Genomic DNA, 17,828 nt, shown 5'->3' with positions numbered 1-17,828 from the left:
TGTTGAGGAGTAATTGGTGCTTTAGAAGCAGCAAGGCTGGAATATTTGATTTTTGAGTTAATATGTGCTGGTATCTAACCCTGAGAGAGATGGAAAACTCTTGTGACTTCTTCTGGTAATTAAAATTAACTGGCCCAAGAAACCTAACTGTGTAAAGGATTTTTGTTTTGGGAAAAGGCTATAATTTGGTGAGGCAGCTTATCTTTCAAGAAAGGAAAGTTATTTATGTAACTAAATAGAGGATAATAATGTGTATGGACATCAAATCCAACTGAAATACACTTTAGTTTTCTTGTGCCTCCAAAGTGTAATAGAAAAACATCTAAAAGAAGAAAGGAGAGAAATTAAAATAGAATCCAGTAATAACTACCATGTGCCTAGCATGGTGCTTAAACAATAGTCTTATCTTAGTAGGCTATAAAGATAGCTTTTTAAAGTAAGGTTTACATATGAGTAATGATTATGATAATATTATATTTTGTGTTTTTTATTAAGATGCTATGTGATATAAGCAGCTAGAAACGAACAGGATAATGTTGGTCACTAACATTTATAGAGTTCTTTAAAATTTACAAAATATTTTCATATATCTGCCATGTCCAGCAATACTCTAGAGCAGGTTTTATTATTCACTTTATAGATGAGTAAATAGGCTTATGATGTCCTGGTCTAACTTTCCTGGGTTTGCACAGCTGTGAAAGTATTGAAACTGGAATTCACCTCATGTCTTTTGACTTGGAACTCCTGTCTTTTTCCTATATACTGTCTTTCCTATGGCTGATAAGGTGGCACAAGTAATAAATATATAAAATGTTAAGGAAAGCAGAGTCTGTGTGCTCAGATTATCAGGGAAGGCTTTGGATAATGAGGATCTTGACCTAAATTTTGAAAAATGGGTAGTAAGGCTTGGATTAGCAGAGAGAGAGGAGAGTGTATAATTTCCCCAGTTACAGACAAGAATAAGCTATCAGGTGGGGCGCCTGGGTGGCTTAGTCAGTTAAGCGTCCAACTCTTTGATTTCAGCTCAGGTCATGATCTTGGGGTCATGAGATCGAGCCCCACTTCGGGCTCCATGCTGGGTGTGGAGCCTGCTTAAGATTTTCTCTTTTCCTCTGCTCTTCCCCACCCCCCTCCATGCTTGTGCTCTCTTTCTCTCTCTCTCTCTCTCTCTCACAAAAAAAAAAAAAAAGCTATCAAGGAAGGACTACAAGGAATTGACTTGGTAAGAAGAACTTAAATTAGGAAATCAAATGGATAAACTTAGACAGGATTGGGAAGAACTTGGAATTGTGGAAATATTAAAGAATAGGTAGTTTTCTGTAGAACTCATCTGTTTATGATATGAATATACAGATAACATCCTCTTTCTGCATTACTTATTTGTGTTCTTGTTTAGTTTTGATGTCTGTATTGTAATCGTTTTGTTGTTCCTGATAAAACTGAAATTACTTATCTTACATAGGAATGCCTTTGCCTGTTACTTCGTTTTGAGCTGCCCTATGCTCTCTACATCCTCCTACTGATAAATCCTTATTGACCCCCACCCACCTTGTGCTACTTTGTTCCTTCCTTTTTGTATCATCAGTACAGTTCCTTTTCCTTACTCCCCGGGTGCCCTTTGTCAAAGAAAAATTCCATAGAGATTGGTCCAGTTATTGTCAGGAAAGACTGGATGGCTGGCCTCAGGTGGAATTTACCTTGATCAATCCACCACAGCCTGGATCCTGGTCCCCAGGCCTACTGACTGATGTCGAGCTCTTCCTCCCAAGCACTGTTCTCAATGTTTTATCTGAGTTAGCACATTCATTCCTTTCAGTAACTTGTGAGATGGCTCCTATTATTATCCACGTTTTCCAGATATGAAGACTGCAAAAGAAGAGTGTATAATTGCCCCAGTATCACTTACTAGTAGTGGCGGAATCAGAATTTGGACCCAGGTAATCTGACTCCAAAGCCAGTACCCTGAAGTTTCTTTAATTAGCTTGAAATCATAAATAGGAGAGTTGATGTTGTGTTTCATTCAGGAGCTGATCTTCTGTGTGCCCTGTTTGCCACTAGGAAGATAGATAACCACCTGGACCACATGGTTCATGTTTTTGAGCCAGAATCCTCAAATTCTCTCTTATGCAAACAGTTCTCAGATGGGCATCTGATGGATTTTCCTCTCTTATCTCCTTATGCGACTTAATGGCAATGACCTCTTCTCATTGTGGCTTTGGTTACATCTTTCAGACCTGGGGATCTTTCCCTCCCTTTCAGATGACTCTTGAGCTTCTCCTCCTTTCAGATGTTTGTCACTGCTCTAAATTTTGTTTTGATTGTATAGCTTTAATTCTGTGAGAAATTCTCTCCTGTTTTCCAAGTTCTTTGGGGAAATACCTCACTGTTCCCACATATGCCCCTTGACCCCTGTGATCATAAAGCTTAAGGCATCAGCACTACACACGGAGTCTTGTTGGCAGCTGTTATATTCCCCCTAGATATCTGCCATATGGATGTTTCTTTCTTGCCCCTCTCTAGAACTCTACTACGTATCCTTAACAATCAAAATTATGACTACACCCTCAAAAGGCCTGTACTTTTCTAAGGAGATATATTTTCTGGAAAAATGTATGGAAAACAGCCTCTTAGATTCACTGCTTTTAGGCTTTATTTTCTATGTGAAACCCCCTTTGCCTAGGTAATAATGTTTAACTATTGCTTTTTCATTATAAAAATTCTTTATGCTTACTGTGGAAATTTGTAAAGTATATGTAAAGAAGCAGAAAGAAAAATCACTTATCATCCAAAACTATTGTAGTGTTTCCATTTCATTTTATTTTTTTAAAGATTTTATTTGAGAGAGAGAGAATGAACGGGAGGGAGAGAGAATCTGAGGTAGACTCCACTCTGAGCGTAGAGCCCTACACAGGGCTCAATCCCAGAATCGACAGATCATGACCTGGCTTGATCCCACAATCGACAGATCATGACCTGAGCCAAAACTAAGAGTCGGATGCTTAACCAGCTGAGCCACCCAGTCGCCCCTGTAGTGTTTCCATTTTAGTGGATTTCTTTTGAGCATAAATAATTTTTGATACATACTAATATTTTGTTTCTTGTTTTAAAACATATTGCAGTATAAATACTCTGTCCCTGGTATTTTTTCCTGTTTACTGTAAAAATAGCTGAAAATTTAGCATTACAAAAGTTATGCAATTTTCTTGGCCAAAAGCCAACTATTTTTCACTTTCATAAAACCTTTTCATTGATTTTATTATTGAAACATAAATTATTTTTGACCCCTTTCCATAGTAACATGAGACTTCATTTTAAGTTCTACAAGTATAATTCATGTGTGAGCAATGTTATTTATATTTTGGTATATTATTTACATATATCATCCTGTATGTTTGTAGGAAATCATAAGCCTGCTGAGAGGATGTATGTCTCTTCAGTACTGACCTGGTATCCGGGAGCTCAAACATGAAATAGAACAAGCTTCCTTTTCAGTCACTACAAAGTTTAAAATGGTGGTAATAAAGATCAGGAGTGTGATCTTAGAAACTTAGGAGCAGCTTTGTTTTTCTTATATAGGAAAGCTCTGTAATAATTTATCTTTAGCCTGCTTTGCACATAGTAGGTACTCATCATATATCATTTGATTATAATGACCAGAAAAAATTGGCAAAGAATGTCATTTCTTTGGTTGATCTTAAAGCAGTGTCATTTTTGAGTGACTTGACTCATAAAGATTTCTTCTCATTTCTCTACTTTTTTTTTCTTTTTCACATTTTTTTATGTCATTTTTAAAACTTTATGGGATGACACTTTCTCTTGTTGAGCTATCTGTTTAAGATAAAGAGTTGTCATTCATAGTGGTCCTAGTTGGGCAGGTCAATCTTGACATGTGAGAACAGGATGCAGCAGTATTGGATATTTCTTCCTAGAGATCAGGCAGAAATTTGCTATTGCAACAGGTGGTGATATAGATGCTTCCTTGGTGTTATCTCATCATCTGTGTGCTTCCTTTTTTCTTATTTGTCAAGATCATGATCCTCTGATTTCATGTGGTCAGTTAAAAAGGGTTTTAGCTCTCTTGAGCCACTCCTATGCAGTCCCTGCCCACCCTGGTCTATGGTGCTTACAGCTCTTCTCCTTTACGATGCCTGAAGAAGTGCTCCATGGAGAGGAGGAGGTGGAGACTTGCCTTCCAGACAGAAATTGCCCAGTTCATGTTTCTTGTCATCAATACCTTCTGTTCCAAGAAGGAAATTTTCCTTTGGGAATTGATCAGTAATGCTTGGACAAGATTTTCTATCAGAGCCTGACAGACCCTTCTAAGTTGGACAGTGTTAAAAAACTGAAAATTGACATTCCCAACCCCTAGGAATACACCCTGACTCCGGTGGACACTGGCCTTTACATAACCAAAGCTGACCTCATAAATAATTTGGGAGCTATTGCCAAGTTGGGTACTAAAGCATTTATGGAGCCTCTTTAGGCTGATGCAGACCTCTCTGTGATTGGACAGTTCGGTGTTGGCTGTTATTCTGCCTCCATGGTGGCAGAGAAAGTGACTGTGATCACAAAGCATAGTGATGATGAGCAGTGTGCCTGGGAGTCTTCTGCTGGGGGCTCCTTCACTATATATGTGGACCATGATGAGCCCATGGGCTGGGCTACCAAAGTGGTCCTCCACCTTAAAGAAGACCAGAATCCTTGGGAGAGGCTGGTCAAAGAAGTGGTGAAGAAGCACTCACAGTTACCCCATCACCCTTTATTTGGAGAAGGAACAAGAGAAAGAAATCACTGATAGTGAGGCAGAGGAATAGAAAGGTGAGAAAGAAGATAAAGATAATGAGAAACCCAAGACTGAAGATGTGGGCTCAGATGAGGAGGATGATAGGAAGGACAACAAAAAGAGAACAAAGAAGATTAAGGAGAAATGTATTTATCAGGAAGAACTGAACAAGACAGGCTCTTTTGGACCAGAAACTCTGATGACATCACCCAGGAGGAATATGGAGGGTTCTCCAAGAGTCCTACCATTGACTGGGAAGACCACTTGTTATCAAGCACTTATCTCTAGAAGGTGAGTTGGAGTTTAGAGCACTGCTGTTCATTCCCTGTTGGGCTCCTTTTGATTTCTGAGAACAAGAATAAAAAGAACAATATCAGACTCAGTCTGCTGTCTGTTGATCATGGACAGCTGTGATGAATTGAGTATCTCAGCTTCATCCATGGTTGTGGTTGACTCTGAGTACCTGCCCCTGAACATTGCCCAAGAAACACTGCAACAGAGCAGAATCTCCAAGGTCATTTGCAAAAATACTGTGAACATGTGCCTTGAGCTCTTTGAGCTGGCAGAAGACAAGGAGAACTATATAAGAGATTGTATGAGCTAGTCTCTAAAAATTTAAAAGCTTGGACTCCATGAGGACTTGACTAATTGGCTACTCCTTTCTGAGCTGCTGCATTACCACACCTCCTAGTCTAGAAAGGAGAGGACTTCTCTTTCAGAATATGTCTCTCACATGAAGCAGACCCAGAAGTCCATCTGTTACATCACTGGTGAGAGCAAAGAGCAGGTTGTCAACTGCTCTTGTGGAGTAAATGCAGAAGCAGGGCTTTGAGGTAGTTTAGATAACCGAGCCTATTGACGTATACTGCATGCAGCAGCTCAAGGAGTTTGATGTGAAGAGCCTGGTCTTCAAGGTTACCTTGAAGAGCCTGGTTACCAAGGAGGGCGTGGAGCTGCCTGAGAATGAAGAGGAGAAGAAGAAAGTGGAGGAGAACAAGGCCAAGTTTGAGAACCTCTGCAAATTCATGAAAGAAATCTTAGATAAGGTGACAATTTCTGGGGCACCTGGGTGGCTCAGTCAGTTAAGCGTCCAACTCCTGATTTCGCCTCAGGTCATAATCTCAGGGTCCTGAGATCGAGCCCTGCATAAAGTTCCATGCTCAGCAGGGAGTCTACTTGAGGATTCTCTCTCTCTTAAATAAATAAATCTTTAAAAAAAAAAAGGTGACAGTTTCCAATAGGCTTAGGTCTTCCCCCTGCTGCATTGTGACTAGCACCTACACTTGGACAGCTAACATGGAGCAGATCAGGAAAGCCCAGGCACTTTGGGATAACTCTGCAACAGGCTGTAGGATGATCAAAAAGCACCTGGAGCTCAACCCTGACCACCCCATTGTGGAGACACTGCAGCAGAAGGCAGAGGCCGACAAGAATGACAGGGTCATCAAGGACTTGGTGGTGCTGGTGTTTGAAACGACACTTCTCTCTTCTGGCTTCGCACTTGAGGATCCCCAGACCCACTCCAGCAGTTATCTACTTCATGGTCAAGTAAGGGCTCGGCATTGAAACGGATGAAATGACAGCGCAGAAACCCAGCGCTGCTCTTCCCGATGAGATCCTCCCCCTTGAGGCTGATGAGGATGCCTTTCTCATGGAACAAGTAGATTAGGAGTTTCTACCTGCAGACCTTGTGCCCTCTGTATAGTGTCCCCACGGCTTCCCCCGTGGCCTTGAGTGGCCCTGGCCCACTTGGTTCCCTCTGCTGATTCCAAGTGGGTTTTTCCCCTCCTGTCTTTCTGTCTAAGGCAGGATACAAGGGCCTTGAGCGCTGTCTTTTCCCACATCTGACATTGGGTTTGGATGTGTGTTGTGGGCTTTTTGTTTATTTTGTTCGGAAATCAAAGATGTGAAATAAAGAAGATGCAGTTTAAAAAAAAAAAAGAAGGGTTTTGGAAGATTCCTAATAACATTGACATTAGTAAATCACATACATTTATGAATAACTTACTATGTGCCCGGCTATGTTCAAGGGACTAGAGATACAATTGAGAATATTATGATCAAGATGGAACAAAATGAAATGATGAAGGCTTCCAAGACTGAGGAAGTAGGGTGAATATGTCTTAAATTGTAACAAGCATTATTTTCTTTGTCTTAAAAAAAAAAAAGACCGGGGCGCCTGGGTGGCTCAGTTGGTTAAGCGACTGCCTTCGGCTCAGGTCATGATCCTGGAGTCCTGGGATCGAGTCCCCACATCGGGCTTCCTGCTCAGCAGGGAGTCTGCTTCTCCCTCTGACCCTCTTCCCTCTCGTGCTTTCTATCTCTCGTTCTCTCTGTCTCTCAAATAAATAAATAAAATCTTAAAAAAAAAAAAAAAGACCAAGAACCTTGCTGTTCAGAAGTGTTAAGTCTGCTAAAAAAGTCAGAAAATCAGAAAACAATATAAGTGCCACAGTTTTTAAATCCAAATTCTGTTAAGAAACTGAGTTTTAGATTTAAGCAGCGTACCCAAGCTCATGTAACTGGTTAGTGGCAGAGCCAGGCCTAAAGCCCAAATACATATTTACTAATTTATTTTTTAACTTTTAGAAGTAATATGTGTGACCTAAATTGTCTTTTTCTTCACTTCTCAGATAAATCAGTTAATAGTTTAAGCAATTTTCTAATTACCACATTTTAATTTTATCTTCTATTTAATTTTTATCTTCTGTTGTAATTTTATCTCTTGTTTCTTATTTTATCAACTTTAGACATTATCTGAGGTCTTCTTACTGAAAAATGAGGAACTTGGTTTGCTCATACTGTCTCCCACATCACCTTCATCTCTTCACATCCTGGTTTTTATAATGTAAATTTTATAGACTTTTAGTGATTGCTTTGTAAATTTCAGTTGACTCCTCATTACTTCCTTTCCTTCCCTCTTTCTTCCCATTCTCTGCTCTCAATTTTCATTAGTTATTATGACCCTTGACAATAAAATGCAAATGTTAATTCTTCTGTATATATACTTCAGTGCTTTGCTACTGGTTGACTTGGAAAATTAAAATCCAGTAGACAGCATTTACAATATTATGATTATGTAAGTATTCAAAATAGACCAAATACAGTGGTGAATTAGAGTCACATAAAAGCAAATAGAAAACTGAATTACTTAAAATTTTCCCAAGAGAATCTTCCAACTATCTCTGCTTAATGGCATCTTTTTTTGTTTTGTTCTAGCTTTCTTCCCATTTTCTAAGTCCTCTCAACTGCTGCTGTTTCTTGCATTCTGTGTTTTGCTTTCTTGAATTACTTTTGCTGGAGTACTTTCTTAAGTAATTTTTTTCATAAAGGATGTTTGGGTGGTAAATTTACCAAGTTAATACTGTTGAAAATCTCTCTGTTGTACTCTTGTATTTAATTGGTAATTTGAGAATACAGAATAGACACCAAATCAATATGCATACTACAGATTATCCATATGCTCTCATTCATTTCTCCACACACATTTTACACTTTCTTCCTATTCTAGATAGCTTCTTCCATGTCAATGTTTGAAATCATTGCAACAGTTCCTGGTTGCTGTTTCAAGGTCTTTAAATGCCGTTTGGTAAAGTTGTGAAAGTTTTTCTTTCCCAGTGCCCCAGAGCAAATTATCACATGTTAATTCTGAGTTTTAAGGAGGCCACATTATGTCAGTTTTATGTCCAATCCACCAACCACTGAATTTGTCTGGAGGATACTCTCTTACTGGAAAAGCGTAAGGTACTGGGCTGCCTCTTTGTTGCAGGATAGTTGTTGCCTTGAAACTAGGCATCAGGCCACATCTGAAACATGTTCAAGTCAGCAACCATCATGACAATCACTTTTAGAACATTTTCATTACACCAAAAAGAAACCTCATACTCATTAGTAGTCACTCCCACTGCCTCCCAAGGACTACCACCACCACCCTGAGCCATAAATACCCAAAATGTGGTCTCTCATGACTGACGTCTTTCATTTAGCATAATGTGTTCAAGGTTCTTCCATGTTGTAGCATGTAGCAGTGTTGGTAGATACTTAATCTCTTGAAAGTCCTCTTTATTCAGCATCTTTTAAAAAATACTTTTCCAATATCAAGTACTTCTAGGTGGCTTTTGCTTTATAATCTAGTCAGTTTCCCTGTTAATAATGTCAGCACTTCAGGTGTTAACTGATAGATTCAGAGATTTGTTGCTGTATGAGTTAACGAAATCTATCCACTCCCTAGTAAAAACTTTTCACTTTGCTTTTCAGCGTTTAGGAGATAGACCTAATCCAAATAGACCTACTTTCAAAAGATGTTAAACATAACTATTATACTCCAGGGAGTTTTATGCTATTTACATTGATCCTGTTTTATGTTTTTATTCTTTTTTTGTAGTATTTTCTTGGATATGTTAGAAACAATTTGAGGAGCTTTTATATATTTATGAAGAGATTTGTATCTGTGTTAAAGTGTTTCATGTATATTCTTTGTTCTACTCATAGCCTTTTGAAATATCTTTTTCCAATGTGTTAAGTCAAAACTTACCCCAAATCATTTGATCACTTGTTCAGAGAGCTAAGATCTTAAAGGAATTGATTGCCTAACACATCAAACATCCAGAATCAGTGCTCTTGGTTTGACCACACTAACTCCATTTAAACCTGAGCAATTTTTCTTGATATTTAGTTGTTATATTTCTAAGTATTTTAAGTTGGGACATGTGGAAAAGTTTTCTTTGGCCATCTATTGGAAGCTGAATCACATATCAGTAACACTGCGTAAAAGCATTCTTCATTCTTGAAATGTCTATAGGGTTTTTTGTTTTTGTTTTACCAAATACCTGTAGATTAAATTGTTATTTGAAGGCGTACTCAGAGAGGTTCCTAACTATTCAAATTGTTAATGTGCATTGATTTTCTTTTGCAGAAGCTGAGTATCTATGGTGACTTGGAATTTGTGAATGAACAAAAGCTAAACAGATACCCATCTTCTTCTCTTGTGGTTGTTAGGTCTAAAGCTGAAGACCATGAAGAAGCAGGGCCTCTACCTACAAAAGTGAATCTTGCTCATTCAGAAATTTAAGCTTTTTTTTCTTTTTTAAAGGAAGGGTAATAGACATCTAAATTTTCATTCCTCATAGAGCTTCTAAAGATGGTTTCATTGGATAGGACTTAAAAATCACTATAAAATGCAAATAAAGTTACCCAAATCTGTGAAGACTGTATTTGCTGTAACTTTATCTGTAATTTCTTTCCTAATAATTTAAGAGATGGATATTTGGGGTTGCATTTTTATTTTACTAATACCTGTAGCTATTTTATTATTTACATTGTTTTTGTTTGTTTTCTTTCTTAGCCAAATTCTGTGAGCTGATCATTGCTCTTCCCCACCTCCTGCCATAATACTGTCTGTCACCTTAGTTAATAAACTGAATACTCAATAGGATTTGATGCTTTTGCTCAGAAATGGCCCACAAGCTGTGTTTTGAGATTTAGCAGGAAATGCCCTTTAATGACACTACACTTTCAGTGGTATTGACTGAAATCATTAAAATTTTATTTGAATAATTATGTGCCGAAATTTGAGTTAATATACTCCTGATTTTCCAGATCGTTCCTTTCACCCCTACCCAACCAGAAAAGAATTATGAAATGTTCTGTCTATTGCTATGTAATAGGATGATCAGAGAACAAACTGAAGCAAAGATGAACCTCTAAGAAGTACGTTTTATGTTATTTTGTATAGTCTCTAGAATTTTTGTTGGATGAGTCTTTCCAAAGAACTGTTTTTCTCTGTTAGAAAGCATATCATGTGTAAGTTAAAGATATTTTCAGAGAAAATGTTTCATGTTGACAATAAGAATCAGACTCTTGTGATGCAGAATTAAGTATAGATTTCACACTTGGCAAAGACTTGTTATCATTCCTTTAACCTACAGTAATGCAGATTTAAGAGTAAGGGTGACATTAGGTGACACAGTGCACCTCGGTCTCAACATGATCCAGTGTCTTCACAGCACGGAGCGTTACAGACCTTTGCAGAGCAGTACTCTCCTGACTCGCCGGGCGTTGCTGGCACAGGCGGTAGGGCCACTTGAGCGCCGTGAGTCACACCTTACCACACAGCTGGACTGTCCGCTTGCTCGCGGTCAGGAGGAAACACAGTTAACTACGCAAGTCACACTTGGGTCACGAAATGATAGGTTTGGGTTTTTTAAAGAGTTTGTCTAGACTTGGGAGAGAGGGGTTTGAAAGTACGTGCACACATCCAGATGGGGAAGAGGGAAGGAATTACTGGGCAGTCATCTAGCGGTCATTGTCCCTTTCTTATTTCTTGTGAGAAAACAGTTGAAAAACATGAGGCAAAGATTAGAGTCACCTAAAAAAAAAGTCTTATCCCCCCCCATGATACATACTTATATCCCTTAATGGGGCACAGGCTTAACAGTAATGCACCCAATGAAACAAGCTGAGGGGGAGATCTGCAAAGTGCTGCACGTGTGTAGGAGCTTGAGAGCCCTGAGGCCTTAGGAAAGGCCTCCCTTCTAAAACAGCACAAAGTGAAGCCTACATAAGGAGCAACTGGATAATTGTCCTGGATTCTACCCCCTTCCCTTGGTCTTGTTTCTCTTTGCTTCTTGAATGAGGTACCCCTGAGACACTCTTATTCCTCTTGAAAGTACTGATTCGAGTTTAGACAAACTTTCCCCTCTTGTTTATGAGACAGTTCCATAGATGTGGCAATACCCAGTCATTCCTGTTATTTAGTAGGCACTCAAATATTCGTGTTCTGCCTTTTTAGTTTAGCATGATTAGACCAGACTGACATTTTCAGGAAAAGTTTTACTTTAAACAACAAACTCACCACCCCCCTAAAATTCCATCACAAGCAACAAAACCAGTCCTTTCTTTTAAAGTTTAGCCCTTCTTGGATGGGTCCCTCTTCACTTGTTTCCATGAGACAGGCAGCACCTGCTTTCCTACCACACAGCATCTTGAGAATCTTATCTTGGTCCTAGGCAAATTGTCAAGACCCTTGAGTCTCTGATTCAAACCTCCCAGGCTCCCAAGAAGGTCCTTGGATCAGGTCCCTGGTCTAAGAGACATACTAATTCAGACAGTTGCAGAGAAGGCAGTAACCACCGTAGTGAATGATCTAGGCCCAAGATTCCCAATCTTTTCACAAAACTTTACAGACCCTTTTATTTATGATACGTTTTTCCAGTAAGTCAGAAATTACCAGGTTATCTGGCCTATCAATATCGTCTCAGAGAGATGGCATGCATTATCAGCCAACCTGAGCTGCTGATCATCGTATGAAATCTACTATTTTTACTCTGATAGTCCAGCCAAAAGCAAACAACTTTATCCTTTGTTACTGGTCTGGCTTTATCTTAGATATATGTGCCATTTCCACTATGATTTTGAAATATATAAAATAGCTGTTAAGATTTTTATGGGCTCTTAAGTATCTTAGGACACGTATTGGGAATTATTGATCTAGAATTATTGATCTATTTCTAGACCTTTTTGGATAAAATTAACCAGCCCCACCCCACCCCCGACTTTTGGAGCAAACTATAAAACAAGTCTTATCTGAGTTCCATACCACCACACCATGGTGGGGATTTTGCACAGGTATCCTCTTCCAGATTCAGTGTTAACTATCCAACAACCACTTGAGAGCCTGAGTGTCCTGCCTTGTGCTGGGTGATAGGACTTCAGCAACAAACAAAAATGGTTCCTCAAAGTCTGGGGACTATTAATGTGATAAGGTCTATGACCAGATAAGCATAGAGTACTGTGGGAGGACGTAGGAAGACCTATGGGAGGAAGCAGTATCACAGCTTAAACCTGGAGGAGGAGGAGGGAAAGTTAAACAAAAAAATACTCCAGGCAGTGGGAGCCATGCACGGAAAGACCTAGATGCCCGAGGGTGGGGACAGCAAATTGGTTAGCAGGTTGTGGTAGAGCATGCAAGAGCGTAGCAATGGATGTGGCTGGGCAGGCAAGATAATAAAGGACCTTATAAAACCTGAACTTGATCCTGAGCACAATGGAAGCCATAGGAAGGTTTTTAAGCAAGAGAGTTACAGTGTTTTAGAACCATTCACTTGCCAGCAATGTGCAGGTAGACCAGAAGGGCAAGTTCAGAAGCCGAAGGTATCAGTTCTGTAGTAACCTCTAAGATCTATTAAATTGTATACTTATCCAGCCACACTGAAATGGGAAATTCCATTTCCTTCCCAGAGTTCTTTTTTTTTTTTAATGCCCAATACTATTTCATTTTACTTCACATGTATTTTTGAGCCCTTATCTATAAGTCTCTCTATGCCTCCACATTATTGTTTGGATGGTAAATCCTAGGACTGGTCTCAGGGGTCCTGATCACAATCTAAGTGCTGCCAAGCAGACTGGGAAGGCTGTTCTGTGGAGCCCAGGCTTCTTACCAGACTTACATTGGGCTAAATTTTTAAACCACAATGCTAGGTCAACTTACCACTATGCTCAAATTCTAGGTTTGCCAACCGAGCCTCTATGAACCCAGTGTGCTTCTGAGCCCCTCCCACCAGGTGTCCAGTTGCTAAGATTGTCATGTTTACATTTGAGTATCAACATCTGAGCTACCTTTTTAATCTTCCTTTCCTTGACTACTTGTTCTAAACTAGAGTCTGGGAGTAGAAGTATGTACAGTAATAGAGATCAAAGAGTGAAATAGTGGAAAATGTGGACTTCTGTGAGAAGCTAGCTTGTACAATCTGTGGATTTTCCGACTCCTTGGAATAATTAGGTTGGGAAGCATAGTTTATATACCTTTTCTCAAATTTGTGATTGTTGAAGCTCCATATACTTCACAATTAAGTGTTCTCTTCCTGTGATGTTGATGACTTAACTTGTTGAGAGCAAGTGTTCATAACCTTTTTCACACCATGGACCTTTTTGGCAATCTGATGAAGCCTGTGGACTCCTCAGAATCATGTTTTTAGATGCATAACACTAAATATGAAGGACTGCAAAGGAAACTAATTATGTTAAAATATAGTTAAGACATTTTTAAGATTTTGTGGTTGTGTATATATGTTCTTCTTTATTAACACATAAATAAAGGTCTAGTGGTACTTCTAGAATCTCTGTAATTCCAAAGTAATTTCAGGTTATTATTTCAAAATAACCTGCAACAATTGTAATATCTGAATCTCTGTGGTTTCTATTGGTGACAAAGTCACAGGTACTGTTCATAGACTGTCGATTGTGGCCTACATTCATAGTTGAAGGAAATGCTATATTTCCGTTAGAAGTTAGTGAAAATAAAGATTTATTTCTTTCCCATCTAAGTGCACTAAACCCTTGGTTTAGAGGTTGTCTAACTTGCCATTTTTTTTAAAGTTTCTATTTAAATTCCAGTTAGTTCACAAACAGTTTTACTTTGTCATTTTAGGAGCAAAATATTTTTGTTTGTTCAATTCTAAATTATTTGGGCCTTTTTTTTTCCTTTTTTTACTGTTTCCTGTGTGCTTTTTATACTTGAATTGTTCTGCAACATTGGGACAGCAATAATTGAAGGCTTGGGTGGAAAGAAATTAGTGACTGATTAGACAACAAAAGCTCGATAATGTTACCTCAAGACATACTGTCGTGCAGTCATTGCTGGAGCCCTGCACCTGTCGATTCATAATGCATAAGTATGTAAACTTCGATAAAATCTGGATCATCTGCATTAAACAATACTGTAATGCTATCTTGTAACAGTGTCTGCTTAGATCTCCCATGATGGTGTTTGTGCTCTCCACCAAGCCCTTTAGAGCAGTCTCACCATCCCCTTAAATGGGTGCTTACCACATTCCTTTAGGAAAGCAGGCTGGGGCCCGCCATTTCCATTCTAGAGTTGAGTAGACAGTCTGAGAGAGGAGAGACACCAGTCAGGGCTTCCCAAGTTATGGGAGGCTTAGGGGAGGAGTGATAAATGCTGAGGCAGGGACAGGCCTCACCTCTAGGCACGTCTGGAAGGAGGTCCCTGGGTCCATCTAATGGTGGTACCTGTTAGCATTCTCTAACCCAGAGTTGGGCCCTGGACTAAGAAGCAGTCCTAGTAGCTCTCTGTAATTATAAACAAACCAAGGCCTCCAGAAACAATATTGTGCCCCCAAAGGGAGCAGAACATTTTCACATACGTGCACTGATTTCATTCTAACCATAGCGCTCTGAGGCAAGTGTTCTTGTCTTCATTCTCCAGATGAGGACATGGATTTCAAGAGGCTGTGACTTGCCACCTTAAATTAGTATTAATTTGGCAGAGTTTGGATGAAGACCCAGGTCTGTCTGACAAGCTGAGGTTGGCTGATCGCATGTCCAGAGGGTTTTCCCCTAGCCACAGCCAGGCCAAGACAGAGCCCCAGACAGTAAGGTATATAGGGAAAGGTCAAACTGGGGAAGAAGGGAGAGTCAAAGAAGGCTTCATGAAGTGAGATTTTTACTTGGTTCTGGGTTCTGGGCACAAAAGATGGATTTAGAAAGGCAGAGGGAGACAGCAGAAGCCACTCTAAGCAAGTGACAAGCTACAGTCCAACAAAAAGAAATCCACAAACCAATTAGAAAAAGACAAACCACCCATAGAAAAATGAATGACAGATGTGAAAAAGCAATATGCCAGGGAGGAAATCCATATGACCAATATATAAAAAAGGGCAGCACAATACATGGGGTCGGGCAAGGCTCTCCATTTGAGGATCTTGTTAAGAAGCAGGTTCTGGTTTGGCGGTGCTGGAGTGAGACCCCCAGTTCTAACCAGCTCTCAGATGATACAGACGCTGCTGGTCTGAGGAACACACTTCAGAAAAGTAAGGGTGTAGGTACAGGTAGAGTGTGAACTTTTCAGCCAGCCAGATCTGTATCCCAGCTCTGCCACTTTTCAACTGTGAACCTTGGTCAAGTAACTTAGTGGCTGTGTGCCTCAGTGTTCTCATCTGTAAAATGGAGATCATAGTCCCCATATCCTGTGGCTGGGAGGACTAAATGAGTTCACATACATAAAGCATTTGGTACAGCGTGTGGTAAAAGTAAGTGTTCAGTACTTGTCAGTGATTAGTCGTAGCAATAATAATTACTAGAGATGTACAGATGAAACCACCCGCACCCGAAGACACCATTTTGCACCTATCAGACAGACGCAGGTGTCAGAGAGTGAGCATTTTGAGGCTAGGGAGAATGAAGATGGAAACTGTCACACGCTGCTAACGGGAGTGCAGATTGGTATGGCCCCCTGGGAGAACGGCATGGCAAATTATGCTAAAATCGAGGTGCCCCACCGTGTGATTCTGTGTGTGTGTGTGTCTGTGTGTCTTGAGAGAGCAACAGCTCCTAGAAGCATCCACGGCATATTCAGGAAACTGGTCGACTCTGGGGAGAGAAGGAAGGGAACACAACTGGGAAGAAAAGACGCCTTTGATTTTGCTAAACTTAATAGAAAAAAAGGCTAAAGCAAAAATGACTAAATCTTAACATTTGTTAACTCTGGAGGGTAGATAGATAATTATTTGTTACCTAGTTTTCCCTACTTTTCTGTAATAAGTTTTGGGGACTTTTTTTCCCCAGGGGAGGAAAGGGGGGAAGAAGGGAGAGGTTAAAGCAAATAGGCAGAGGGGACCTGGTATGGGCTTGGATGTGGAGTGGGGAGGACAGAGAGGTCCTTTGACTGGGGCGCTGCCTTTCTTCAGGAATGAATGGAAGAGGAGTTTAGAGAGGTAAGTGAGAAGCTGAAGCTCAGAGAGGTTAGCTCCGAGGTCACGCAGCTAGCAGCGGGGGGCCCTTTGGACTGTCAGCACCCAAGTTCCTGCTCTTTCTAGAAGTGTACCCAGGCGTGGCTCGAGCAGGCCCCAGCCAAGGCCAAGGGAGCTCAGCAGGGTTGCCCAAGGGAACCCATGGTAGACATCTCTAGCCAATCACAAAACCCTGAGTCCTGACCTCAGAACCCTCCTGAACCCCATGTTCCGGACATCCTCTATCCATCAGTCGCCGTTGGCGTACAAGATGAAATCTAGTTCGCATCTTTGGCAGATGCCGTGGGGTGTCCAGCCCACACTCCCCAACCCGTTCCACTTCAGAGCAGGTCAGCCAGGCTCGCCACGGCCAACACAGGCAGCTCGGCGCCCACGGCAGGCCAGTGGAGCCGGCAGGTCATACCCCAGCAATTCTCAGCCAATGACTGGCAAGAGCTCACAAGCACATCCCCCGCCACCCCCACCCCCCCACCCCCGTGCCCTCACCTTCACAGGGCTGGTAACTCGGAGGCACGCCTTCTCCCTTGGCTCCTGGAATTCCGTGGCAGGAGAAATTTCCATCTGCGCATCGTGGGAACGTGCCTGATCACATGCCAGTTATGGGGTCCTTCCCTTCCCTGTCTCACTCGCCCCACTCCCCAGCTGTCGTTTCCAGGGATCACTCTCAATTAAACCTACTTCCAGTCTGGTCTTATGGTCTGATTATGGGAGTCCCCAAGATGCCCCCTTCATCTAGTCGAATCCTTTCATTTTATGGACGAGGGAACTGAGGCTCAGCAAAGGGGAACAACTTGCCCATACCAGCGCCGTGGCAGGGCCCTCGGGAGAACCTGTTCTCTTGGCTGAGGGGTTAGCCCTTCCTCCGGGGCTGTTGTCTCCGGAGAGCTGTTCCTGCACTGATCCATCCCACCGCCACCTCAGGGACTCCAGTAGTTCATATCCCAGGGCAAAACAGAAGGCCAGTCACAGGGTAGACAACCCCTGGGCGTCAGAGGCAGGCTGCAGAGGGACCTTCCCCGGAGGCCCTGCGCTCAGTTCTGAGGTGGACATCTCTCCTGCTTTGGTCCTCCAGCCAGTCCCTTGAGCTCCCAGGGCCTTGGGCTCCTCAGCAGTGGGATGAGGCTGCCACCTGCAGGGTGGGTAGCAAGGGTTATTCAGGTGAGCAACCCGCCCGCCCCTTCCCCATCACGGGCACCATCTCTCAAAAGATGAAAAGGCACATGGCCACTTTTTTAAAAGAAAATAATTTAAAATTATATTTGCGTTTTAATTTTAGTGGA

The 17,828-nt window shown here is 41.1% G+C and overlaps 1 protein-coding gene and 1 pseudogene across 4 annotated transcripts in view; both read left to right on the top strand.

Moving 5' to 3' along the window:
* TMEM59 (transmembrane protein 59) overlaps positions 1-14,510 on the top strand; it is a 30,754-nt gene extending 16,244 nt beyond the window's left edge. For all 4 annotated transcript variants that reach the window (XM_027607628.2, XM_027607626.2, XM_027607623.2 and 1 more), the window contains one exon: positions 9,699-14,510. In XM_027607628.2, coding sequence (XP_027463429.1) covers positions 9,699-9,854 — 156 coding nt within the window. In that variant the 3' untranslated portion in view covers positions 9,855-14,510. The remainder of the gene's footprint in view (positions 1-9,698) is intronic.
* On the top strand, positions 1,137-7,029 carry LOC113930552 (annotated as a pseudogene).
* Positions 14,511-17,828: the final 3,318 nt, after the last annotated feature.

Source organism: Zalophus californianus, chromosome 4 (assembly GCF_009762305.2).
Source record: "Zalophus californianus isolate mZalCal1 chromosome 4, mZalCal1.pri.v2, whole genome shotgun sequence".
Lineage (NCBI taxonomy): Eukaryota > Metazoa > Chordata > Mammalia > Carnivora > Otariidae > Zalophus > Zalophus californianus.
The sequence above is the reverse complement of the archived record's forward strand: the minus strand, read 5'-3'. Positions and strand labels throughout refer to the sequence as shown.